At 49.0% G+C, this 27,879-nt stretch overlaps 2 protein-coding genes across 2 annotated transcripts in view; one reads left to right on the forward strand and one right to left on the reverse strand.

Annotated features, from left to right (window-relative positions):
- Window positions 1-225: 225 nt before the first annotated feature.
- Window positions 226-2,263, reverse strand: LOC306666492 (uncharacterized protein; the record flags this gene model as incomplete). The annotated part of the gene is made up of 2 exons (XM_079148629.1): window positions 1,033-2,263; window positions 226-917 (listed from the first exon to the last, which is right to left on the reverse strand). Exons 1-2 carry the CDS (start codon window positions 1,427-1,429, stop codon window positions 226-228), a joined length of 1,089 nt encoding a protein of 362 aa, XP_079004755.1. The 5' UTR covers window positions 1,430-2,263.
- The window catches only part of AGPAT4 (1-acylglycerol-3-phosphate O-acyltransferase 4), a 110,721-nt gene continuing 83,752 nt past the window's right edge, over window positions 911-27,879 (forward strand). The window contains exon 1 of the mRNA XM_079148628.1: window positions 911-1,121. The gene's annotated coding sequence lies outside the window, so the exon portion shown is untranslated. The remainder of the gene's footprint in view (window positions 1,122-27,879) is intronic.

Consider the following 27,879-nt stretch of genomic DNA (forward strand, 5'->3'; position numbering starts at 1 on the left):
AAATGCCGCCGGCCCCAGAGAACCGTCGAAACCCTGGGTCCTGGACTATGAACGCCCTCCCCTCGCACCATCAAAGCCCGAAGAGCTCTGTCCACTCTCCGCTTGCCCGACACACGGCTGGGCGCTTCTCTGGCTCCTGGTGGCCCTGTCTTGTGCCCTGGCTCGGCGAGTCCCCGGACTGCGGCACCTAGAGACCCTGGCGTGCAGGGAGTCCTCCGTAAACACTCAAGCACTGGAGACAATGCCTCTGGTGGCGCACGTCCGAAGGGCATCCGCCTTAACTATTTCCTCCGGGATCGCTGGAGCCCCGGCACGTCGGTAGTTTCCACAGCCTGCCCTCGTGAAGCCGTGGGGACTCTGTGCTCCAGGTGTGTCGGGCCCTGCAACACTCCGCGTGTAGACGCCACGTGCGTGAGCGCGCACAAGTGCCAGCGGACCTCGGTGCCTGGGCGAGCAGGAGGCCACCCCGACGGGACTCCTGGCCTCGGGGTCCTCACCGTCTCGTCCTCCCGAGCGCTGGGCGTGCTTCGCTGACGGGGCTCTCGGGCTCGCGCAGTGGGACTCGTCCCTCCAGCAGCGCCAGGGCGCGGAGAGGGGATTGGAGAGCGCGGGGGTCCGTCCGGTGCCGAACTCCAGCTGAGCCGCCTCGGGCAGGTCCCAGGTCGCCGGCCCTCGGCGCGAGGCCGAGGTTGCAGGAGCCATTTCGGCGGCGCGGGGATGCAACAGGGCTGGGGAGCAGGCGCGGCGAGAAGGCCCCTGGGGCCGGCTTTGTCCGCGATGCCGGACGCGCCCGGGCCGGACGCGAACGAGATTGCGAACGTGCCGCGGGCCGGGGCACTTGCTCGCGCCGACTGGAAGGGGCGAGGAGTGACTCATATTACAGCGCGACCTTCCCTCCCCTGGCCGCCAAGCCGTAGCTTTAAAAGGAAGTGACATGGGTGGGGAGAGACGTCAGTGAGGACCACTCTTCTCCTTCCGAAGGGCCCACCCCTTGGGTGGAGTCTGCTTTTCTTCCCGGGTTGGCTGACTTACCGCTCCTGTGAAGTGGTGGCAGCCTCCGAACCCAGCGCTCGCGGCAGCGTCTGGCTCTCAGTCCATGTGCCCGGGCCGCCGGGAAGGAGGTAGGTGCTGTTCGTGCCGTTTCCAGGCACCTTCTCTGGGCGTGGCTGATGCCTGGGCTCCCCTTCCCGCACCGGGCGCCCCTCGCCTGGGCTTCCCCGGGACCTCGGGAGGGGAGGCTGGCCGCGGGAGCGAGGCGGCAGCGGGGAGGCGCAGGGGGCCTGCGGGGCGCCGGGGGCGGCCGCGCGGCCACCGAGGACCGCGGCTTTGTGCGGGGCTGGCTGGGCAGCGTGCCTTTCGGGGTTCCACTTGCAGCCGCGATTCTGGGCCCCTGCACCCGCTGCCCCGGTGCACGCATTTTCTCTGCCATAGATGAAGCTGGGGAGAACGTTCCTGATACCTATTGCTCTCTTTTGTGTCGTGCAACATGTTCTTCCGTCTCTGGCGTTTCTACGGCAACCACAAAAATACTACACCCAATGCAGCCCGACCTCCGTTGATTTATTTGTATTTCCTTTCTGCGCCTGTGACTGCTTGGGCTCGCGGGAAGCAGCATGGCCCGGTGGCTACCCCTCCTCACTTTCATTTTGGTTTTTCCCTATCACAGGAGGGCTGGGGGAGGGGAGTTGTCAAGGAAACAGGCATTTGTAATCACCTCTTTATTTACTCAGTTTTCGGCCTATGAATTTCTTCATCATATCTAGGAATTAAAAACGGAGTACTTTGATGTTTATTTAAGTCTTCAGTGTCTGCTCTTTTTTTAGAAAACCTAAACATTTCTCAAGATGTGCTATTGACTGCAAGCTAAGGGGAAGGAGTGCTTGATTTTTGATAGGAGGTGAGATCCTTGAAATAAACTTTCAGAGAGCGCCTGAGAACTCACACTGATAAATACGTTATCAGTTGCCCAGGCTTGCCTACATAGCTCAGGATTTTTAAAATGGGTCTTTGCTCTTGTCTGAACTTAAGGTAGCATTAATTCGAAATTCAGTTCAAACCCGGGAGAACCAAATGCTGGCCACCCAGCAGGATTCCTCAGGCTTCATTTTGTGCAGTGCCCTTAGGTGGATTGCCAAGTGTGCTCACCCCTGTTAAAGTGAAGGTTCCAAACTGTGGGACGGACCCATCTGCGCTTATTAGTCAACCATCTTCAGCTGAGAAAAAAAAGCCTCTTAGGAAAGGAAGTTTGTGTGTGTGTGTGTGTGTGTGTGTGTGTGTACACCCGAGTGCATTCAGGAGGGAGAACAGGGGCAAAAAAAATCACGAGTCCTAAGTTAAAACTATAGAATCCTCTTCTTGTTCTCTTTGGGAGAAAAACTGATTTTTCAGGGGAAAAAATGAGAGAAAATTATTATATACCTAGCAAATTAAATATAATTAGAATTAAATAGCATTTCTTAGAAAGACATAGTCCAAATGGATCTCTTAACAAGTGCTGCTTAAACTGATGCTTTTTTCAGTATACAAGGAGACATTTAATAATGGACCCTATCCATTTGACGGGCATCCCAGATTGCCAAATTACCTCTTTAAGCTAGATCAGTCCCAACTCCATACTGGACTCCTAAAATTATTTGTAATGCGATCTGTGAAGTTTGCTGAGTTCGATCCCTACCTTCCACCAACGGAAGCCAAAAACATTGCTTAGAATCCTGAGTAACCCTGCCGGGTGGAAGCAGGAAGAAGGGGCGGTTTTAATGAGGCTGTGTTTTCAGAGAGGCTTATCTAAACATGCTATTATCTATGTCTTATAAAACTGACTAGAGTGCAAGAGATCCTAGCATTTCAGATTCAGAAGTCTCCAAGAATCATGGGGCTAAACAGCAGGCACAAAGCTAGAGCTGAAAAGAGAGACGGGAGAACTATTTAAAGGGCACAGCCCAGAAAGTATTATCAAAGAGAATACGACCCTCGTTTTAAAAAGCACATCAGTACACACAGAGTGAAGGTGGGATGGTAGGTTTTTAGTGTTTGTTCTGGAAGGAATTTATGCCAAGTCACTGTTTTTCTAGCCTGAAAATGGACCTAAAGGATGTAGAGTTCCACATGACCTTCCAAAGTCAAAGTCTGCTTTGTGAGCTCTCTTGAGCAGGAGTTTCACAACAAAAAGCCTACTGGCATGGAATTCAAAGAAAAGTAGTAAGAACCATTCGCAAGCATAGCCCCAAACAAAAGGATGAAACCCTTTTGTGATATGCAGATAGAGGTTAAAATAATTAGCAACCTTGATCTTGGCTAGGTAATGCAGCAGTGGATGTAAATCGGAGGCTCTCTGCAAGAGGCCGAAAGGAGGTGACACCAAGGAAGTTAACTGCTGGAGCAGGAGGCAGCCATCGCCTTGGCCTCCCCGTCCTCAGGAATCTGACTGGTTGCTGCGAAGCTAGGAACAAAGGTAGAAGGTGTGCTTTGGAAGGTCATGAGTGCGCAGCCTTTAGGTCCTTTCAGGCTAGGTCTGCCCTTAAGTTGAAGGTCACTGTAATGCGGTGGTACAGCGTAAAGAGGAGGCGAAGACAGGAGAAGGCGGACGCAGCCAGTCCTCGAAGATCACCGGGGGAGGGCTTGCTGGTGCCACTGGCGTTTCCAAGGGAAGAAGGCCAGGGTACCCCAGAGAGCAGAGATGGTAATAAAGAATGCATCATGGGTCTAGCAAGGTTCCTGGTCCAAGCAGGAGAAGTTGGTCTTCAATAGAGAAACTGAGCAGGGACGCTCTGTGCTGGCTGAAAGAATAGAAGCAGATACAGATTCAGGAATAGAAATTCAAAAAAATGTATCAGTTCAAGAAAGACCTAGAAGAAAGACTGAAAGCAAGACAGAGTCCTTACCACTGCTCCCCCAGTACTGGGGTTTGAACCAGGGCGCTCTACCACTGAGCTACACCCTCAGCCCTTTTTAAATTTTATCTTGAGACATGTGGTCCAGTTTGGCTGTGACTTTGTGACCCTCCTGCCTTGACCTCCTGAGTTGCCTACAGGTGGAAAACACCGGATTACAGGTGTGTGCTATTTGGTGCACAGAGTCTTTAGCTGGAGCTCAAAACTTGAGGACTAAACTTAAGGCAAAATTTAAACATGTAAGAATGAACTTAGAGAAGCGGGAACCTCAAATCTACCCTAAGAAGTCCCAGCAATAACTCGCACCACTGCAGTTGCTTGACGTCGTGCGTGCTCTGATGGGCATGAGGCGCACCTGCATTTTGTTCAACCTGCCATATTCTGGAAGGACGGCTGGTGGGGATGGAGACGAGTGGCATTCACGTTTCTGAGTGTGTTTGATAACCTGTGGGAGAAACGGGTAAACGGCTGTGCAACATTAATAGAACCAGGCCGGCTTCCACTCGGCAGGCTTCGTCTATGACGGAGTCATTTAGAAAGCTGGCATCAGAGCCCCGAAATTTGGCTTCATGTGTATGCTTGTGGGAGTGCAGAAGGCCTGCCAAGCTGAGGGAAGAGGACGCCTCTGAACAAGAGTTTACTGTGTATCTCTTGAGTGTTGGGTGCTGTGGGCTCAGGAGCAAAGCAGGACACTTTCCGTGCCAGGGCCTTCACCTCTCCAGTGGGGTTTTAAGGGACGTCCTGTGACCGGCTGACTTCCTTTTTCTTGTAACAATGGGACAAGAAGAAATGTCTTAAGAGCAACTTTGGCGGAACATCATCATGGAACCACCTTTCTAGCCGGTCTTTTCCAGAATACACCTCCCCCCCCAAGATTTCCTGCCTGTTTCCTTCTGTTTTGTTCTACTTCTCCCTTTGACCCCCAAGTCACACCTCCCAGCCACCGTTCGTTCATTCGTTCATTCATTCATTCATTCATTCATTCATTCACCCACACAGGCAGACTGCCATGTGGCATCCGTCTGCCCGTCCATTTATCCATCCATTCAGCAAATGGCACTGAGCGTGACATCACAGGCTCTGCATGCATGGATGTAGCAATAAGAGGAAAGCAGTTCTCCCCTAAGACACACAGGGACAACAGGGAACAGACTCCAGGGCCGTTACTTTCCATGGAGGCTTTGTCAGCTACTGGCACTGGATGTTTTATTGAACAGTTTTATACATAGATCATGCTAGACAGGGAAGAGCGTGTGATCAGTCATTGATTGTTGTCTATTTTACATTTTTTCCCACTTGTTGGTTGAGTGTAAGGTTGGGAAACGTTAGTTACTTAGCAAAATGGGAAGTGGGATTTCTGACCCTGGATAGAAAGTCTTGGGCATTCTCTTTCCGAAAAAGCAAGCTGAGCAAGACCATCTCCAGCTTCCCTCTTGTGGGTGGCTCCTACATTTCCCAGGTAGATGTAAAATGTAGCATTGTGGTTTTTTTGTTTTGTTTTGTTTTTAAAGAAAAGCCACCTGCATCAAAATTACATGCCCATTGGCGTAATGAATTCTCATTTCCTGTGAAACTTATTTCCCACAACTCAGTCCAAGTCTGTGGCTTGTTCCAACAGAAATAAGGGGGGGTATATTCCCTAACAGTTGGGGTCGCTTGTGAACCTGCGCCCAACGTTAGGGATGTTAGAACTTTGCCTCGGGTCTTTCTCTTCCTATTCCTTCATGTCTCGAAGTTCCTCCTGTTGGTCCCACTTCATTTCTACTTTAGCCTGGAAATGATATGGGCAGCTAGCCGAAGTTCATATGGAAAACCTTCCCCTCTGCTTGGCTGGTCTTGGAGAAAGAATGCAGCCTTTTCTCCTTTTTCTTTGTGATTTCAATCTCAGGTGAGGTCAGCTTGTCCCTCCAGCATGAAGCTGATCCCTATCGCTTCTGTCTCCACTCTCTCAGGTAAGACAGAGGAGCTAGTTCAGAGTCGTTCTGCTGTGGAGTCCTAAGAGGAGAGGTAAATTTTGGATTTCATGGTAGTTTGACCCTGACGTTAAAATGCTTGCAGGAGTGGGCTCTTCAGTCTGGGGTCTGACTGGCAACTTGCACAGACACTGGGGCGACGGGGCCAACCCATAGGATATATGAGAGTCACCTGGAGTGAGGGCTCCCTGTGTGTCGGTCTGTTACCTCGTCTTTACGTTTATTAATTCCTTTTATCCTCATAACACACTAGCATGTCAAAACTATTATTACTTCCCACCTTACAGATACAGCCAGTAAAGATGAGCAAGACTGAGTGACTCACCTAGGACAGTAGCAGAGCTGATACTTGAACCCAGACCCTCACCTTCCAGAGCCCTGCCTCTGAACCCCAGCCTTCCTGCATGGCTGTGGAGAATTCTGCAGGCTGAGTACCTGGTGCTTAGCTCAGTACAGAGCAGTCGTGCAGATTTCCCTGTAAATAGTGAACCAAGCTGGGCCACAAAGACCTTCCCCTTGCATGCTTCCCTCCTAGTTTTTAAGAGTTGCAGAAATACTGCAAAAGAGAGGAGGATTTTAGAAGTTAGAGGAAAGCTGAGAGCAGGGCTTCTAAGACAGCCACTCTGTTTCCAGGGAATGTGGTCCTCTGTTATGTTTTAGTCCAAGCCCTGAGGTGGGAGCAGGGGAGGACCCTGGGACTAAAATATCTGAATGACAATGCAGAACTTGTAATAAATTAAATCCAAACTGTTCTCAAACTCGTGTTTAGCCAAGAATTGAAGCTCCAAGTGGCTGCACTGAAGGGCACCCACCGGCTGCTCTTCCTGGTTCCTGAGGTTGTGGATGGATGGTATCCGAGATTTTCTTTCAACCTTTTGTTGACTTTCATCACCGCTGAGTTGAAAGGCAGATTACTGCCAGGCCTCATCGTAGACACACTTGGAAATGAGAATGGGAGAAATGAATTGGTCCAGGAGTGAAATTTGGTCTGTTTCCCATCTCCATGGGCTCCTCCCAAGCAGTCAATTCTCTGCGGGCAGAGGTTAACCAAGGCTGATGAAATTTTAAAGCACCAGGCACAGCTGCTTCCCAGGATGCTGAAGCCAGCATCACACAGCCAATGCAGTCACCTAGAATTTTACCCTGGGTCCTACTCATAAGTCACCCTCACTCATTCCTTCTCTGTCCACCCTTCTCTGCTGTGGGAAGGATGGATTGAAAGGTGGCGAGATGAGCCGCTTCCGCCCTCGACTATGTAGACACCTTGTCTAGCAACCCTTCCACGTTTCTCTGACATTCTCCACCCTATTCATCCTTCCTAAAACAGATTCTCTTTCTGGATGCATGGTTGTATTATATGACAATTCTTTCTTTACAGTTTAATCTTGATTACTGCACTGGTTCTTATTGATGGCACGAGGTTCTCAACTGTACCGTTTTTAGCACAGAACCAAGCAGCTGGTGCTGAATGCACATGGGGCTGTAGCCTGGAGAAAAAGTGGGCACAAGAAGTCAGGTGATCAGGTTGGCCTGTGTCCCCTCAACCAGGTTCTCCCAGGGTGACATTCCTCAAGGGTAAGATTTCTCAGTCACATTACTATTGAAGTTTTGGGCCAAAGAATTCTTTCTTGAGGGGCTGTCCTGTGCAGGCTAGGCTGTTGAGCAGCATCCCTGCCTATACCCCTTAGATGCCTAGTAGTCAGCCAGCCCAAGTCATAACTAACGTGTTCCAGAAATTTCCAGTTATTGCCTATAGGGACAGAGCAGCCCACAGTTGAGAACTAGGGCATGCGGGAACTCCCACATGCAATCCCTGTTCTCAGAAACCCTGTTGGTTTGCTCCCCGATTCAATGCAAACCCATTTCTGAGGACCAATTTGCTGACAGAGATGGGGGTGTCCCCATCAAAATGGCAATTCCTTAATATAAATTCATAAATACTTTAAGGGAACTTGGAAAATAATACACTAAGTGAGAGGCAAACATGTAACATACAGTAGTGAAGTATTTAGTGCCTTCTAGTAAATCTGCACGGAGAGTGCCCTGGTGACCAGGCCTGCGGACTGACCTGGGAGCTGGGCAGGGCTGGGTGGTATGACAGGGCTCCACCCACCACAGGGCCTGTTCAGACAGACCCCACCCCCTGCCTAGCGGGTTGGTCGGCTGCTTCTCTCCCTCAGGTGGAATGAATTTAACCTTGATTAAGCGATGATTAGCATATTTAAGGAAAGATTGAGAGCACTCAGACCTCCTCCCGGCCAATCTACCAAGTTAATTTCTCCACTTCCTGCCTGTGACTGAGTCTCACTGTCACTGGAGGAGGTCTGGAGGGGGCCCTCCACTCGGGACCTTGCCGAAGGTCGCAGCAGAAATTAAGATCGTGTCAGAGGCCCAGACAGACTTGATTAGGAAAGCAGAGACTCAGGCCAGGGAGAACGTGGCCATCTTAAGGGCCAGAAGAAGCCACCCCTTGCTCTGGGGTGATAATATTATGGAGGGACGTATGGCCACAGTAGCTGGGCTGGTCTGGAGGTAGCATCCAGGTGGAGTTACACAATTCGTGCTGGCTTTCCCTGTGTGCTGGCTTGTCGCCCCACACTGGGTCACTTGCAGGTGAAGATGTGGGCCAAGGTCAGGGTCCAGCTCATTCAACAGGTGCTTATTTTATGCTTCATTCAGTTCATAGGTGTCTCCTCTATTCCAAAGCTTATGGGTGCTTCTCTCTGAGTCCCGTGTGTTTTTCTGTATCCACAAGTTCCTATCGCATCACCAGCTGTCAGCTTACTTCCCAGCACCCACCCCAATCCTTTCAGGCCTCCCCTGTTCCCTGTCTTCCCACATGAGGGGCCACCTTGACGGCCTTCCAGGGCCAGCTGCTCTGCCCACTTCAGCTGGGGCCTCAGCCGTCCTTCCCTGGGGGACATTTGAGTTCCATAAGCCCTGTGTCTTGTCCCTTTATCTTCCCACCTCCTTTCCTTCCAGGACCTCAGAGGTGGCAGGTGTGAGGTGAGTCTGTTATTCTGCTTCTCTCCCAATTCCAGAACCTTCTTAGAGCATTTAAGGTTAAATTCTTGTGTTCAGGCTACCAATTACCTTGCATCAGGGGTGCAGGAATCAATCTATGCCAGCTGTGCCTTGGAGGAGGGCAGAGTAGCAACCTGAACAGGCCATGCGAAAACCGTGAGGTCAGGGGTGTACACAGAGCATTGTGGGGACACAGAAAGGGGACCATCTGACCCCCCCACACACACACACTGCCAAACCGGGGGTTCCAGAAATGCTTCCTAGAGAAGCGTGAACCCTAAGTTACGTGTGGGTGTGGGGAACACTCATCCTAGTGTGCTTATGTTACCCATTTTTTTTTTTACCCCAAACTAGTTTTTTTTCCCTCAGAACTGGGAAAGACCAAACTCCCACTGAGCAGCAAAGGGGACTTTCATCCTCCGCCAGAACGGGAGAAATGGGAGGTAGACTCGCAGATCAGTTTCCCACCATTAGAGGGCTTGGAGTTACAGACATGGGGTAGAAGAACGGAGGGGGTGGTGAAGGGGAGCGCTAGTCATGTCTCTTCTGGGAATGGGTGGAGATGTCCCAGGAATTTCAGCCCCATTTCTTTTTGCTCCTTGTAAGTTTCTTTCTGGTTGTCCTCATGGTGCTAGGGCAGGGGTGGCATTTAGCATGCAGCTCGGGTTATCATGAAGTTCGAGGTTGCCTGGGTTCACTCTGGTAGCTATCTTAGATCCAGCCAGTTCCATGAGTCCACATGAAGAGGAATTTCTGGCCTTCAGGCATCCTTGTCCTCAGAGATAAGCAAGATTAGTGCTGGGTAGGATTTCTGTAGGTCCCCTGGGCAGTACAAGATTGGGGGTGGGGAGGCAACCCTTGTTTTTCTCGGAGAATCGGGAAGAGATGGAGATGCAGGGATCTGGCCAGGTGGGGAAGGGATTTGGAGGATGGGTGATCCTAGAGCTTTGCTGGGACCCTAGAAGGATGTGGACTGTCCCTGCAGGAAGTAAAGGGCCCAGTTAGGTTCGCATCTCGTCCCCGAGGCAGTTATAGAGTGTCCTCTGGAAACCTGGGGAAGGGGGGTGCGGGGGAGAAGTAGGTCTGTGCGTTCAGCAGGACTTGGCGACTGTGTGGAGGGCCTTTTCTACACTCTAGATTAGTAAATACCGAAGAAAAAAACTTTTGTTATTCTTTCCAAATGGTTACTTATTGCAGTAAGCTTTGTAATGTTGCCATTTATGCACCTCAATAAGCAACATGGTATCTCATTTCTTCCTTTCTCTGACCCCACCAGTGATGAATTATTTTCTCTAACTTGATTTGAAACTGAGGACCACAAAGGTTAACTAACTTTCCTAAAGTCATTGTGACTCTGCTTTGTAGAGAATTGTACAACAATTGCACATACTTGCCTGGTGTGTTCTTGCCTTCCCCAATCTCCCTGGACCTTCTTGAAGGCTGAAGAAATTTCCCTTAGCAGATATCTTTTTCCAACTCAACCCCCCAAATCAGGGGAAAACTTAAGAAGTTACTTAAGACCAAATGATATGATGAAAGTTTCAAGGCATCACTAACATACGAATTTGGCCCCCATTTCTAGAGTGAAGTTTTACAGGTGACTGGGAAAAAGGACCACACAGAATTTTGAAAAGTGCCCAGTTATCCAGGTCTTGCTACATTAGGGCTTCCTCCTCCTCCTCCCTCCCTCTGTCTTCTCAAATGGCTGAATATTTGCCCATCTCTAGATAGTTAGGTCTTCAGTAGCTCCCATCTGGCTTGTTCCCCAGAGAAAATGCTTCCCCTTCAACTTGGATTGTGTAAGGTTTGGATCTAGCTGTGTCCTGAGGATGCTGAGTTGCCAGTCAACATGCCATTGATATGGTGGGAATGTTCCGTCGATGACAACCTGGGGTGTTGCCTGCCTGCTCCTCGGAACACTTTCCATGAGCAGTGTGGACCAGGGGCCTTTTAGGGACTATGAGCAGTGTGAGCAGTGGCAGAGCAGAGGGAACAGGACTAGGAACAGCCTGGACTGGACCTCAAGCATGGCCTTTGACCTTCTGTCCATGAGACCTTGACATCACTCAGACCAGGAGCTGCTTCCTGGGGTGTCGGCCTTGGCGCAGGAGTTCCTCATCGGATGTCTCCTTGAGAGTGGCCCTGTTTCCTGGTCTGGTCAGTGAAGAATCACGTGAATGCACGCTTGGTAACTGAGGCTCTGCACACTGAGGTCATTCTGTGGTGTGCAGCACCGCAGAATCGGCTCAGCCATCTCACACTCAAGCATCAGCTTTGCAAGACCCGAGGAAACTTTTTTTCTTTCTTTTTTTTTTTTTTTTTTTTTTGCCATACTGGGGTTGGAAGCTAGGTGTACTGTACTACTGAGCTACGCTCCCAGCCCCTTTTAATTTTATTTTGAAACTGTCTCACTGAGTTGCCTGGGCTGGCCTTGAACTAGCAATCCACCTGCCTCAGCTTCCCAAGTTGCCAGGACCACAGGTGTGCACCACGATGCACAACTCTCAAGGAAAAGATTTATTGAAATTAAAACAAAGATTCACGGGCCACGATATGACATGTACACTCTGCACGAGAGGTTTTTCAGTCTTAGGTGCAGCCTCCCATGCTGAGGGAACATTTCTGTGGCGGTTTTTGGGAATGAAACTGAGCCGGGTGGTCTCTAGTAACTCTGGGAGCAAGGATCACATGGCGGCCTCCTTTCTTCTCTCTTCCACTGTCCATTTCCAAATTGTGGGGGTGGAGGGTGGAGTCACCTGCCTGGACTCTTTCCCTCCGTTTCCCATTCCGAGGGCACAGTTCATGGAGGGCTGCTCGGTTCTCCTGCCCCTTGACTCTGGTCACCCACCTTTATGCACCTTCCTTTGTTCCTGCTGGAAGAACCCCTTCTCTGGATTATTCCAAAGCCTGCTCCGCTGGCTCGCTCTCCCCCATCTCCTTGGACAAGCGATTGCAGCCTTAGCTCTTACTGCTTGCCACCCTGTTACCACTGTCTGTACGTCACCCTCACGTTCTCATACAGGCTGCTTTCCCTGGGGCTGTCTGAAATCTGAGCACAACACGTATGAAATTTGCCAGTTCACATCTTTTTTCTTTTAATTCCTTATTTGTTCTAATTAGTTGTACATGACAGTAGAAGCATTTGTACATTTTGAGAGATCCTACATAAATGGAGTGTTACATCTTAGCAAGCCACCTTGAACGTCACTATGAGGGTCTCATGCTCCCCAGTGGGGCTGAGAATAATTGGACCCAAACCTCCAAGTGAAGTAAGAAGCTTGGGTAGGACTTGTAGTAAATGGGAGAGGGACCATTTTACAGTTTGATGTTGGAGGGAAAATCAGCTCTGGACAGGCAAATCAGGGACAGAGAACCAGGTTTCATTTGATATGTTGGAGAATAATAGGGAAAGATGGTGGAAGTCCTTCATGCACGTGTGTGTGCATGTGGGCGTGTGTCCTGGCTCTTTTTAAAACCATGTTGTCAGTTGTGGCTGTGAAGTGCTACTCAGCCCAGATTTCACAGCAGTCATAAAAATGGGACTGGCCCTGTGGCATCTGTGCACAGTGGTCAGTGTCCACTCCAGGGAAACCCCTTTGGACGTGCTCGTGAGGGCCGGGCAGTGGACACTGGGCGGGCCTGCTGATTGTGCAGAGGGGCGCTCCTTGTCCACGGGAGCTGCTTGTCCAGCTCAGATTGAACACAAGTCTGCTGACAGGTCACCCATTTAGGAGCCAGAATCACCTGTGTCTGGGTGACCGCACTCAGCCATGTGGAACCCCGGCCAAACCTGAATATGCACTGAGAAGAGGAGTTGTGGGGAGCCCCGCACCTGGGTGGGCCTTGTCCAACTTCTCTCTGGCCCGCCACATGGCTGGCGCAGCACTGCAATGACTGGCTGCCCCGCTGGCCGCCTGGGAAAGCGGAGATGGCAGCACGTCACTGCGCCTCAGAGGTGGGAACCTGAGCTTGCGTAGCCCGCCCCGGCATGTGGAGCCCTTGGAGGCGTCAGCCCTGCGGCTCTGAGTCCCTCTTCCAGTTTCGCGGTGGCCGCTTGACACCGGCAGCTCCTGTGGTTCTGCATGTTCGCTCGTGTTTGGAGAGGGCAGCTCAGGTCCACCAGAGAAAGGAATGAGAAGACTAGCTCCCTGCAGGGTGCCCCTTCTCCCCGGGGGTTGGTTGCTGGTTTCCTAACGTTTGTTGGATGTTTTGGGGGGGCCTCATGGAAGGTTCTAGAAGGCTCGTTGGCTCTGATGGACAGCTGTGTTTGGAGAGTTGGTAGATTAGATTGCCGAGTTTCCCACGTGAAGCACAGCTGAGGAGCTTGGGGCTGTTGGCGGGCTTCATGGAAAGGGCAACTTCCAGCTCACATGGACACCTTCTTGAGCACATGGCCTCTGTCTGGCTGCAGGGCACTCATCAGCGTGAGCTATGTCTCTCTGGGACTGTGGTGGTCGTGGCTGACCATTCAGTCAGTTCATTTTACGAGTATTCACCACTGACCAGGCCAGACCCTTGTGGGACATTAGGTACAAGGATGGGACACTCAGAAGCTCCCCAGGAGTCCAGCCCTGCGGGAGGGTGGCTGCACGGGGTGTGAGGGCGGTGACGTTTATCACCACCACGCGGCCCAGGTCCTGTGCAGGACCTCTCATGCCACTGGTCACACTCTCTAATGGGAAGCGGTCACTGCAGTCCATTGGCAAATTCTCAACTAGTGAGCAGCGTCGAGGGACGGCGAGAAGAGGGAAGGAGGCCCCCGCGTGGACGCAGGGGCTTGAGCGGGGCGAGGTGGAGCATCGCATTCTGCAGATGGGCGATGGGGAGGAGGACGAGGTGCGGGCAGGTGGAGCCGCGGGCAGGGTGGGAAGCCGGCCGCCAGCCCTGCTCAGACCACAGCACAGGGCTCTCCCGGCCTCCTCACCGCCCCCGGGGAGGCAGGGGCCTCGCTTTCACTTTTTATTTTCAAAACACACTGCACATCCCAGGCCGGCAGCAGCGAGGCTTCCGCTTTATCTTCTGAATTCTTGCCATTCTTTCCTTCAGGAGAGCAAGTTCCTTGGGAACATTCGGTGTCCCCGCTCCCCGGGTTGGTGCTTCCGTAAATATTTGTTGAAGGAATGAAAGACCCTGGAGGAAGGGGCTGAGAGGTGGACGCCCTGGCCAGGGGAGGGCTGCCCCTCCACCACGCCAGCAGCTTGGCCGGAGCCACGATTGCACCGTAGCAGCAGGCTGCTGGATCAGATGCTGCTTTGTTAAAAAAAAAAGAGACTGAATCTTGATTTTTTTTCTGTTTGTTGAAGTAGCATGTAGCTCCGTACCATACAGTCACCAGTCCCTAACGTTGACCATACCTGGCAATGGGGAGAGCTTCACAGGCACCTCTTGCTCAGGTCTGAGGTCAGATGCCAGAAATGGGTGCAATTCATTGAGCTGGCAGACTCGGGGGCCAGCCCGTGCAGCTCACCAACATATACAATCGAGCTAGTGCTGACTTTAAAAATAATCCCTTTTCAAACGACGTGTCCTTACCCTCTGGTAGCTATAAAGCACCTTCCTGAGTTGGACAGATTTGAGCAGTTGCCTCATCAGTAAGGTCAGGGCCCCACTGAGTTAGGACAGCTTCCTGGTGGGTAAACTGGGCTCTCACTTAGGACCCCACCCTCAGGGCGAAGCTCTGCTTTTACAGTCGAGAAGTCCTTAATAGTCTTCAAAAAAGAACCCACACTCTCGTTTTGTGCTGCTCCTGCAAACTACGCATCGCATCTTGCACTGAGTGGAGAGTTCACTGAGTTTTCATGTGTGCCTGTTACTGTGGGGCAGCCACAGTGTCCCCCTAACTAACTGGACAGGTGTGCAAAAGCAGGACCTTGAGGCTGGGCAGCTACCTAGAAAGCAATGGTAGTGACCAGCAGTGCGCTCCTGGCACTGTGGACAGCATGGGTCACATTAGTGCCATCTCAGTCTCCAAACGGTGATCTGTGGCTCTTAGACCTCCATGTGCTCAGAGACCTATTGAGCCGCATCAAGACTGCTGTTGATAATAATGAACTCTGTGCTTGAGCAGGGCTGGGAGGGCAGGTTGTGAAAGTTCTCACCACATATGATAAGCTCGTGCAGTGACGAATCTTAACCATCTTGATTAATCGTTTCCCAGTGTAAATGTGCATCAGAACATCAGGTTGTATACCGTAAACATACATAGTTTTTAACTTGTCAATTAAAAAGTAGCTTTAATCATCTGTGATGAAACCGTTGCCAAGTCCTTCACATCCAGCCACGTCATTAAACTTTCAGCCAAATCTTATGAAAACCCAGCCTGAAGCATGGCTTGATGTGGATGATATTTCTCTGGCTTTCTAGGGAACTAAGAATCATTTCCTAACATGTAAAGATGTCAAAATCCAAGCCTGAAGTTGCTCCAAGTAAGAGAACTCTTGACCCAATGAGAATGAGAGATTAATAATTTGTGTGTGTGTCAATGTAATTATCCTCCCCCCCTTCTATATTTTGGCTGTCTCTGAGGATCAAGTCATGAATAAAAATCTACCTTTCAAATTTTCCAAGAGCATCAAGTTTATATTCAGGGAGGATAACATTTTGGGGAAAAATACCAAACAAACAAAAAAACAAAGTTCTCAAAATTGTACTTGGCTACTCTCAGCTATTCGGAGAATCTGCTAACCTTGTTTGCAAGAAATTTGTTTTCAAACGGGAAAGGATCAAACAGTGTGAAGGTGAAACTGAAGCCATTTTGAATGATTCCCATTGTTCCAGCCAAGACAAGTCACCTCCTGAGGAACAGAGTGAGCTTAACCGGCCCTCAGTCTTTGAGGTCTCCTGGGGAGATGGGGAAGTAAGACTGGAGACAGTGAAATTCCCTCTCTTCAAAAGCTGGGCAGTGTACACGCTCAGCTTTCACTCTGGTGTGCAGGACTTGGTTCCTCCCAAGTGTTTCTGGAGGCAGGATGGGGACAACAAAACTAGATCATGCTGCGTTAGCCTCTGCCACCGGTGCCCTCACTGGGCGAGTCGTCTGAGAGGAGGCCGGAGCAAGGGTGTTAGTTTTATGTAAACATCGGACAGACTTCACGCTGGCATCCTTGTGTGCGTGCTGGTGAAACGGGTGGGTGGCCAGGTGGGCCAGGGCGGGGCCCGTTTACGATGCAGGAAGGCAGAAGAGGGACCCAGGCTGTCTTTGCCCATTTTCTGTCTTCTAATCTTTTCCCCATTTTTCTTCCTCATGTTCCTTCTAAATTTTCATAAAGAAAATTAATTTGACTTCTCCTATTCAGTGACCCCTCCTGCCATTCCTTTGATGCTGGATTTTCTTCCATTTGTTTTTTAGTGGTTTTATTGCTGTAGAATTTACATACCATAAATCCACCCATTGGAAGTGTACAGTTGAATGGTTTTAGTGCATTTTGTGTTTCGTAACCATCACCAGAACCAGCCCAGAACCCTCCTGGTACCCCGGATGTCCCTCGGCCCCGAAGCCCCTCCCCCGCGCCTCTGACCCCTCGCAGGCAGTGATCCACTTTTTGTCCTTGTTGCTTTGTTTTGGTGCTAGGGGTTAAACTCGGGGCGCTTTACCTACATCCTCGGTTTTTTATTTTTATTTTTTAAATTTGTTCTAATTAGTTGTACTTGACAGTAGGATGCATTTATACATTTTGATAGATCATACATAAATGGAGTGTAATCTCATTTTTCTGATGATACATGTTGCAGGATCACATGGGTCATGCAGTCGTACATGTGCATGAGGTCATGATGTCTGTTCACTCTGCTGTCCTTCCTGCCCCGACACCCCTTCCCTCCCTTCACTCCCCGCTTCCACCGCTGCCCAGAGGTTCCCTGCCAGGAAGTCTTTTATTTTTTATTTTGAGACACTGAATTGCTGAGGGCCTCGTTAAGTTGCCAAAACTGGCCTTAAACTTGTGATCCTCCTGCCTCAGCCTTCCTTTGGCTGGGGTTATAGGTGTATGCCACTATGCCTGGCAGGGACAGCACTTCTTGACCCCCAACCCCAGGGCTAATTTATCTCCTATCCAGCATATGTTAAAATTTCAGCATTGCCTCCTGAGGAACTCATTTCTTTTCTCTCAATTATTTATCTCCCCACTGATTGCATTAACCAAGTGAAGCTTTTGGCGACTCACCGATCTCATTCACGAGTGTCTCCCTCAGTGTCTGCTCTGTGGGATGCTAGGGCCAGGTGGGCCAGACCCGGCACCTGCCCAGGGAGCTAGGCCCAGGGAGGACAGGCACTCTGCTCTGTTGGTCCCACAGGGAGCGAGTTCCACCCGCCTGCTCTTATTTCTCCCACGTAGTCAAGCCCTGGAATTTTGTCCAAATTGCATCCCAGCGAGCCTGCTAGAGCTAAGACGCTCACCTGTTACGTAGGGTTCTGAGCCCTGCTGCTGCTGCTGAGCCACAGCAGAGGATCAAATCTCAGGTTTCAAAGCAGCTTTGCATGAAAATTAAAAAAAAAAAAAAGAAAAGAAAGAAGAACTTGGTTCCACTGAGGTCTTCTCTGAATCTTCGCAGGCAGTCTAGTTACCCCAGATGGCCGCAGGAGCTGCTGGTGGTGCACGTGCCTCCAGGACTTCACTTGTCCCTGGACTTTGGGGAGCCCAGGGTGTCAGCCACTGGTAATGTCCTGATGGGCCTTGCCCATCACCTGTGCTCAGGTCCAACCTGAGTTTCCATCCTGCTTTTGTCTAGGGTCTTGTCTAACAGATCAGCTCAGTTTAGGACCAGTTTTAATTTCCCCAAAGAGCTCTAGTGGCACTGAGGTCCACCAGCAGACCTCAGGGGCTAGCCTGCTCCATGCCTGGCCTCAGTGGGCTAACCTAGTCTAAGCCCTGACTGATGGTGGAGTATGTTTTCCCTACAGGCTGAAATTTCCTGGGTTCTTCCTGCTTTGAGGGCTCACTCATTTCCTTTGTCTAAACATTATGCTACAACCTATCTGCCCACTTTACTACGCAGACCGAAAGCTGACAGTCTCACATCTCCTCTACGGAAGGGTCCCTACAGTACCCTAGGGCCAGTGTTCTCTCCCTCCCTTCCTTCTTTCTCTCTCACTCACTTCCTTCCTTCCTTCCTTCCTTCCTTCCTTCCTTCCTTCCTTCCTTCCTTCCTTCCTTCCTTCCTTCCTCCCTCCCTCCCTCCCTCCCTCCCCCCTTCCCCCTTCCTCCCTCCTGCCCTTCCTTCCTCCTCTCTCTCTCCCTCCCTCCCTCCCTTCTCTCTCTCTCCCTCCCTCCCTCCCTCCTGATTCATTGCAGTATAATTTCCATCCCTGAAATCTGCTCATTTCGAGTGTGCGCTTCAGTGGTGTTGAGCATTTTCACAGTGAGTGGCCACCACCAGCATCCAGTCTCCCTTTCCTGACCTCGGGTAGAAACCCTGCACCTCTCCGGCAGGCACTGCACGGCACAGCTCCTCCAGCCTGGAACCCCCACCTGTCTGTTCTGGATGCTTTATATAAAAGGAGCTGTATAATACCTGGGCTCTGGTGAGGTTTCCTTCACTGGACATGCTTTGGAGGCTCATTCGTGCTGTAGTATGTATCAGTAATCCATTACTTTTTGTGGCTGAGTAATATTCCATTTTATGACTATACTGCACATCAGCTGATGAGCATTTGGGCCATTTCCTGCTGTGAAAGGTGTGTAAGTTTTTGCACACACGTGTGTTTCATTTCTCTTGACTGGATATCTATGAGTGGATTTTTGGGCAACTCAGGTTGCCAGATGAGCACCTCTCGTTCACTTCCCCGAATCTCTGAGACTAAAGAAGCAATGATACATGACAGGTTACTTAGACTTTCAATCCCAAGACCCTTTATTGTTCAGACCTAAGTCAGAATATAATTGTGGAATCAACAAAGGAAAATGAAGGAAATGCCTCTTAGGAGGGTCCGTGGTCCAACCTGGGGTCCCGCGGTGCTGACCAGGTGGGTCATCGGGGGCATCTTTGGATTGGAAGAGTGGCGTGGCCTTGGCTGTCTGCTCTGCCCACTCGCTGGCCGGCACGGTCCACTGGCTGCCTGCAGCAGCAGGAGGCTCTGGCCAAGGTCAGGAATCGGCATCTTTGAGCCCAGGCCTGGGTCCTGCGCTGCCCCCCTGCCAGGATCTGCTTTCTCAGAAACAAGGCCTGTGAGGAGAGAGCCCGCAGGCAGACGCATGTGCTTCCAGGACTGTCTGCGGTTTGTTCTCTCCCTTGGTTCCTTTGCCGAGCTCTGGGATTCTAAGTGCTCTTAAAGTGGAGATCGCGGCTCTCCAGCCAGTCCGGGTGGCCTCAGCAAGCCCGCGGACTTGCTCCATCACGCGTCTTTGCAGAGGAACCGATTGCAGCGGCCCCTAGAGCTCTCGCAGGACCCCACGATTTGCTCTGTGCTCTACTCTGTGACTTCTTGCTGTGAACTGGGGTGAAGATGTAAAGAGCACAACCAAACAACCAGCTCGAGGGCACATAGCAGGTGCCACATAAATGCCAGCTGGGTGAATCGGGTGTGTTGTGTACACCTGCACATCACTTTTTTTTTTTTTTGACCTTTTTGAGTGTTTCCAACCAGTTGTCTCCAGCCGTCTTGTGAGCTAAGCCAGCAGGAGACAGGCCAGGCCCAGGGAAGGCTGGTCAGAACAGACTGGCGGCCACACACGGAACCGGCTGAGAACTTTCCCAGATCTCCATTTCCTGAGCCATCACTCAGGGATCCTAGCAAACCACAGCGCTTTTTCAATATCAAATGATATATGTTAGGCTACCTTCGTAATCAGCAAATGCAGTATAAAAGTTTGAGCTCCTTTTTTTTTTCTTGAAAGTCTTTTATCAATAACCGTGTGAGTTTCCTAAAAACTATATAACATTTAAAAATTAAACTTCTCCGACTTGAGCTATTATAATTTATAATTGCAACAATAATAGCTAACAGTATTTACTATTGAGCTCTTTTTTGAAACTTAAATATATTAACCAAGTGGTAAATAACCTTTGTAAAATAATTGGAAAGTAGTGAGAAGCACAAGAAAGAAACTGGCTGTCCTCATTCTGACACAGGCGGACAGGCTCCAGGAGCGCTGATTGGCCAACCATTTGGAAAAGCAGTCTGTTAACATATAGCAAGTTGGGGACGTGCATGTCATCCCAGTGTTGACCGCTGCCCTGTTCATTGTTGGCATCTTAAGCCCCCTTGCTCTTCTCGACCAGCGGCAAGGGAAGGGGACACTCCCCAACAAGGCCAGACTGGGATACGTAGAGCCAACTGACCGCCGCTCCCAGCCCTCCGTGCGGAGGACAATCAGACGCGTCAGGGAGACCCGTCACAGCAGGAACTCGTTTATTGAGGAAGTCACACAGCTTTTATGTAGGGTGGGGGCTAGGCGGGAACCAGTCAGCTCAAAGGTCAGCAAGGCATGGGGTGTTCACGCAGGCGAGAGTCCCATAGGACTATATGGCAAGCACGAGCTGATCACGTTCGCAGAACTGTTGTTAACCAATCCCTGACGGTGGTCCGATTCATCATCATTAACTCTTGAAACCGCCTTTGAGGCCTTGATCTTGCTCCCTCGCCAGGGAGTAAGGAGTCAGCCTGAGTTAGTTAACGTGTCATTAGTCCCAACAGTTCATGACGTGAGGACAACTGGAAATAAACTAAATAAATGTTCGTCAATATAGGAACAGAATAGCCTTTGTTGGAGTCCTACAAAGGAATACTCCATCGCCATGAAAACTGACTAGGTGTATAACATTTTCCAAAAAAACCCCATAAAACAGTGTTGAGAGTAGAAAGGAAGTTACACGAGGATGAACTCTGCACATGATGTCCCGTTCCTGTTGCCTGCAACAAAGGATGGAAACTCTCATTTCAACCTTAGGTTGTGGGGTTGCTTTTTTTTTTTTTTTAAACAAAACAGACGTGATGAGATATCAATGAGGTAAAACAAACTGTATGTTTTGCATATTTAAAATACTTTCTGCATGGGAGTGTGGGGCAGTTGGACAACTTACCCATCCAGGGCATTTCCTAAGTGTGGAGACGTGTTATTTTTTTTGTCTCATAAAAGTTGACTCATACCATATGGGTTTTTAAAAAATATTTCTTTTTAGTTGTCAATGGATCTTTATTTGTATGCAGTGCTGAGAATCGGACCCAGGGCTTCACACATGCCAGGCAGCGCTCCACTGCTGAGCCACAGCTCCAGCCCTCACGTATAGGTTTTTGTTGACTGTACATTGTAAACATCTTTTCTGTCACAAATGGACGCCCTCACTTTTCCTGTCTTTCTGTTTCAACTTCATTATGTTCTTGGAGGAGCATTTTTAGAAAAAAACAAAATTGCTGGGGCTTTCTTTTAAATTTTTCCTATTTATTCATTTATAATCATTCATAATTATGAGCTCATTTAATCATATTTGACACTGAAGGAACACATAATGTAAAAGTAGAGGCAGAAATACAATTTGGTTTAGTCAAGACACATGGAATCTCATGTGTAACTAAAAAGAACGAATAAAAAATTTTTTTTTAAAAAGATGCATGGAATCCATTTAAAGATTCCCCAAAGTTTGGGAATTGACAAGAAATCAATAATCAAACAAAGGCCTGGGTTGGAAGGAAGACTCTCCTCTTCTACCCAGTCACTGTCTCTACCCATGACTTCTATGGGTTTTCCGATGTCCCAGGCCAGAGGCCCATCAAGGAGAAGTGTCCAGGACCTCTGAGGATGTGCAGAACTCTATTCCCGCATGTGTTCCAGTCTGGGGCCTGGGATCCACCATTTAGGACAGCTAAACACCCTGGCCCTGTGGCATCCATTGCCTAAACACTAACAGGTGATATTCCCCTCCGGAAAAATACGAACCTCTGAACAGTGACTCCTCAGCTTTTGCTTCTCCTAGGGGACCTGTCCTCTAGCAGATTGACAGGCAGGGCCCATGGGAGGGTCAAGACCATGTCTCCTGTTTCTGAGCGGGGACAGTGAGTCCCAGGAGTGGCCTGGTACCCAGGGCAGTTGCCTCATTCCCACCTGGGCATGAGCAAGCGGACAGAGGTCTAGGGCACAACTCCCCCTTGATCCTGTGGACCCTAAACTGGAGAATGGAAAGACTGAGCTGTAATGCAGGGGGACATTTTGGACCTCAGGAGAGAGAAGAGCCATTGGGTGGAAAGGCTGAGGGATTAAAGAGCTGCAGAGCTGGGACCGCCAGAGCCGAGCAGAGCCCTCCGTGTCCTACCACCAGTGATGGGGCTGGCACTGGACACACTCACCGCCAGTTTTCTCGTCTCTAAGATGAGTAGAGTTCATTTCATCTCTGCTCGTTGGTATGCAATGTATGAACCTGTAATGGCGATTAACGTGGCAGACAAGGACCTTTCAATAATCGTCTCGGGTGTAGCTGGTATTAGGAAATCAGTGCATTTAGATCCTCACAGAGCCTTGCACCCAAAAATAAATGGCAGACAGTCAAATTGCTGAAAATAAATTTAAGTATAGAAACACTAGATGAAGTAAGTGGACATTTGCCAGTTTTGCACAGAACAAGAAATTAGAGTAGAAGGAAGACCTTTCTAAGATTAAACATTGTGAAAGAAATAACAGTACTTATTCCAGAACAATTCAAACCTCTGATAACCTAAAAGTAAAAGCAAACAACTGGAAAAAAAAAAAAAAAAAACAATCATTTTAAATGAAATAAGTAATATGTTATTCTAGCTAATATATGAAGAGCTCATACAAATCAATACTCGAGAGATGAATGAACAATAGGTAATATGGGGAATTCAGGATGGAAAAAGCAATAGTTGAATGAATTTTAAAATTGCATAGCTTCGTAGCCATCCAGATAATGCAAACAATGAGACACGATTTCTAAGGCATGGAGAGTTTGTTTAGTTCTGTCTCTGTTTATTTCGTGCAGTACTGTGGATGGAATCCAGGGCCTTGTGTATGGCAGGCAAGTGCTCTACCTCTGAGCAACACTCTCGACCCTTTGTATTTTGTTTTGAGACGGGATCTTGCTAAGTTGCCCAGGCTGGCCTCAGACTTGCAAGCCTCCTGCCTCAGCCTCCCAAGTAGCTGGGATGGGGCGCATATATGCATGAGCTAGTTTTATTTGTTTTAAAATGAGAATTCTTGTTACTGATGAATGTGGTCAAATGGATATTTATGTGTATTACTGATGAGAATGTAAATTGTTAAGAACATTTTTCAATAGTTAAATACTATTTAGATAGCAATTTGGTAATGTTCACCAGATACTTATACTTTTAAATGTTTGTCTCTGGGGGCCCAAATCTGATTTCTGAGAATATATTCTAAAGAAATAACTCAAGATTCCAGGAAAGAAGCTTTATGTCCACATTTGTAATATTACTGCATTATTTACTCTTGAAAAGACAAAAAGAAAGAAAACTAAATATACAATAATGAAACAATAGGGCAATAATTATGATATGCCTAGTATTTCTACTACAAGGATATTTATATTGTGATACAGAAATTGACTATGATCTCACACTAAAGGTTAAAAAAGGGCATTTAAAATTGATTGAACATAAGATCACAGCTATATTTAAAGATAAAAAAGGCTCTGTCATGGTTTTATCTAGCAAAGGAAAAAAAAAAAGTTGTCCACAGACACCAAAGATTGGAAAATAAACCAAAACGTTGTCAATGTTCTAGGTGTTAAAATTTCTACATTTTAGAACGCCACAGATTTTGTAGTGAATGTGAATTAATGTTATAATGGGGGGAAATTACTGTTCAAAAAATTCATGACTTTGGGTAAGTGACTTACACAGTGAGCATAATTTCCTTTGCTTCTACCCAATTTGTATTTTAATAGAAGACTCTGTTCAAAAAACAAAAGTCAGCTCCGTGTTCCTCAACCAGTATCTGAGCCGCCCTGCTAGGGCTTAAGTAGGTAATTTGCTTTCATTTGGGTTATTTCCATGTCAGTTTGATAAATTGCCTCATGCAGTTTTGGTGTTGGTCGAAGGAGCTCTCCGGCTGCTCACGTGACGGAATGGTTTAGGGAGAATGTGTGGGTTTGTCTGTGTCTTTTGCAAGGATAATAAACTGATGGGTCGTCCGCCATCAGACTGTGATAGTCTTCTCAACAAGGACTCTTATCAGTTTGTGCTATCACTTTTGTACTGTTTTTGAGACTCGAGAGTCATCAGCATGGAGATTAAGTCACATAGATCATTTACGTGTTGGAATTGAATCAACCCATGTTGGCACCTGTCTATATTGAGGGAAGGGGGAGGAGTGAGGTTCATCCAGGACTAAAAGTACTTTAGTTTATTGGACGTGGTACTTACCTACTTAAAACCTGGAGCAGGACTCTCTAAGAATCCCCCAGACTTGTGCGCAGAAGTCTAATGCAGCACACAAACATGAGCCAATGAATTTTTAACTCAATGAATGAATGGGCAGCTTCAAGGACAGACACCCTAATGAACGGGTAAACATCAATGGACAAATGAATGTATGCGTGAACTAAAGAGCCCATCCTGGATTCCACGTAGAAATTGGAGAAACATTCCTGGCTCCCAAGCCTCTTTGGCTCCTGAGCTTTATGACTGAATTAAGACACAAAAGTGAGGAAGCAGGCCGGGCTTCGTGTCTCCTCGCTGCTCCCATTAATGAAACCTTTTGAGGAAGAGCCAGTCCGCAATGACCCCAAAAACATTGTTCACATCTGAGTGCGTCAATATTCTTGTGGCTATATTGCAGAGCTGTCTAGAAACAAGGATACTGTAAGTCAACTTATTTTGGGCACTCATAGCCAGCAATTCTGTCTTCAATAAATGATTCATGTCAGAAAAGCATTTTGATGCATTTGTTTTCTAATAAATCTCTATCCAGGCCCATTATGTTTGAATCAGGTTGGGAAATTGCTTAGGTTCACTTGGCATTCCTGTATGAGAATCAGAGGAAAAAAGATTGAAGACCTCACCATATTGATCTCCTACCACCCACACGCCTTACCAGAAAATAAAGATAGGCAACGACAGGATCTCCAAGAACTCAAGGGTCAAGGGCACGTCACAGCCAGGGAGAGTAGAAAAGAGCCCAATTGCAGTGTCTGAGATGAGAAAGGAAAAGAAAGTCCACCTGCTTGTCAAGAGTCAAACTCAGATGCCCCGACTCTCAGTTCTGGGCACCTTCCCCTCTGCACAGTCTGATTCCACCACTGTCGAGTTAGTTTCTAGGTTCTAAAGTGGGGTTCAAGCCCAAGTGACCCAGGCCAGTGCAAGATAAGCTCCCGATCAACGTAAGGCTTCCTGGTGTGCGCTTGCACAAAGTGAGCTGGGCTGGGGGTTGTCTCATCCCAGTTTTGTTCCCCGGGTTTTAAGCTCTGGTTGCTATAGGTCTGTCTCATCTTCTGGGCTTTCTGAGACAGCCAGTCTGTGCTGCTGGACGCCTCCCAGGTCTGGAGGTTGGGCCTGTGTATCTAGTGATCTCTGTTGGTTTCCAGCCCTGCTCTTTTGGCCAATGACAATGTTTCACCTCGTGAGAAATGGTAGTGATCCATCCTGACGGAGCAGTTGGCCCAGACAGGCTAGGTGGGCTAGGCTGCCTGATGAGATTGTGCAACCTTCTCGGCGTTCCCAGATAAGCAAGGCCAGAGGATGGGTTTGGCTGTCTCTGGTGGCTCTGGGTTATCATCCTGAGGGCACCCTGGCCCGTCTGCTCACCGAGCAGCAGAAGGTGAGGTTGTCTGGCCACACGGCAGAGAACTGAAGATGGGTGAGCCCATTCCTCAGTGGGGATTGAAACTGAAGATACTAGATGATAATAGATGTGTAAGAAAAGTTCCAACAAAGCTTTGAATGTTGTTATGTCTGGATTTTATAGGCTTTTAAATATTATGTTTTTGTTTTGTTTTGAAATACTGAGGATCAGATTTTATTTTTTAAAATGTGGGGGATGCCGTCATTTGGTGGTCTGCCTGCACTGGGGGCCCTGGCTGGCCGCAGCCCTGCCCAAAGTTCTGCTGCCTCGCGGGAGGCAGGTACATCTTCATCTACTTCTTCTTCACGTGTCCTCTGGCAGAAACGAGTCTTCAGCTCTTGTCACAGGGCTTCGCGAGACCAGGGAAATACTGGTGTTCTCAGCAAGCACCGAAGTCATGACCATCTGGGTCTTTTCAATACCATTTTGACTTCTCTTCCACGTAGTAGCTACAGGGCCCATGTCGTATCTACAGCTCATTTCTTCTGTGAGATTTGTGTGGGGTTTGAACAGTGACTACCCATTACTAGGCTCAGTTATTACCTCAAAACCAATGGCTTTGACTGCTTTCCTTCAGGATGGAAATAAGGACATCAGCATTTCAAACTTGTGAGTGGGCTTGTAGGAGTTCCTGTGAGTCACAAGCTCAGGGCCACCCGGCATTGCATGGATGTCAGAAGAAAAGAGAAAAGGCCAGCTGAGAAAACTTACTAAAACAAATGGATCATTAGAGCCATAATGAAAGAGTTTTATAATAAAGGTGGTACAGGGCAAAAGATGGTCATCCTTATGGAAAATGGTTGGCACCAGAGTGGTCTGGATTTCAGATATTTATTTTTGGATTTTGAAATATTTGCATATACACAGTGGGATATCTCAGAGATGGGATCCAAGTCCAAATAGGAAATTCACATGCTTCGTCTACCCCTTCCACACGAGGCCAGAAGGTGATTATAATGGTACTAAAAACATTTTGGATTCTGAAGCATTTTGGATTTTGGATTTTCAGATAAGGACTTTCAGATTTTTCACCCTGTGGGTGGTTTGGGAGCCATGGAGGGGCAGGGGACAGCCCAGGAGCAGCCTGGCAGTGAGGGTGGGGACTGGCTGAGGAGGTGTTTCCTGCAAGTCCTGGGGCCCGCTGCTTTCCCGCTTTCCCATGTCACAGCACTCCAGGAGGCAAGTGTCCCCTCCTCGCCACACTCGCAGAACCCGACCCTCCGCAGTGAGAGGCTGCTCGTCCAAGGCCACATGGCACCAGCCATGGCCTCTCCACATGAGCTTCTACCCTGCACTCTGTCGAGGGCTAGTGGGCAGGACGGCGGGCCCTTCGTCCAGGTGATGGGAAGAGGGCAGTAGGCACTGGTGTGTGGAGTGAACAAAGCTCTCTTTTCTGTTCCAGTGCCGGCTGGTGAGGCCATCTCCCTGGGCTGCTTCGGTGGCCCTGGAGCTGAGTCTCAGGCCACTGCCCACCTGCTGCACCAGGAGAACCCCCCTCATGCTGCTCAGCCGGGTGCTTCTGGGCTCCTGGGTCTATGACCAAACTGATGGTCACGGCCACATGAAGGTCCCAGCAGCAGCTTCAGTTCCACGTACATCCTGCTTTCCTTCCATATTTGAAAAGGCTTCATTATCAGTTGGAATCTTCTCATTTAAATCAGAAAGGAATGAATGCTCACCCACTCGGAAGTTCAATTTTCCTTATTTCAATTTCTGGTTCCATGTTATTGGAGTTTTCATTAGGATTTGATTTTAAAAACTTTGGAAGCTTCTAGAGACAGAATGCACTTTAGAAATATTCACTGAGCATCTTTTAAAATAGCTCACGTACTGTTGGTTGTTGGGAAAGTGGCCAGCCAGTGGGGGTCAGCCCTGCAGCCCCCGCTGGCATGGGGAGAGCTGGATCAGGGTTTGGAGGTGGTGGGCCTTTTACCTGGGAGGAGGGCACAACTGGGGTGCCACAGGACTGACTGGCAGAGGTTAGGAGCCTAAAAACTCACCACTGCCCCAACTTTTGGAAGTGGTTTCGTGGACGTACTGTGAAGGCTGAAGGTCGTGGTAACGTCCAGCAGTCTCAGCCTTTGCCTGAGGGGGATGTGACAGGTTGAAAGCGTGAGTCTTGGTGCAGGTGTGGTGCCCACGTGTGTCCACTGGCAACCTCTGCGCTTGACCTGCTCTAAACCCCCAGTGGCTTTCTGTGACAATGAGGCAAGTACGTCCAATGTTATGGCGCTCACCTGG

Source organism: Sciurus vulgaris (assembly GCF_902686455.1).
Source record: "Sciurus vulgaris genome assembly, chromosome: 7".
Taxonomy (NCBI): domain Eukaryota; kingdom Metazoa; phylum Chordata; class Mammalia; order Rodentia; family Sciuridae; genus Sciurus; species Sciurus vulgaris.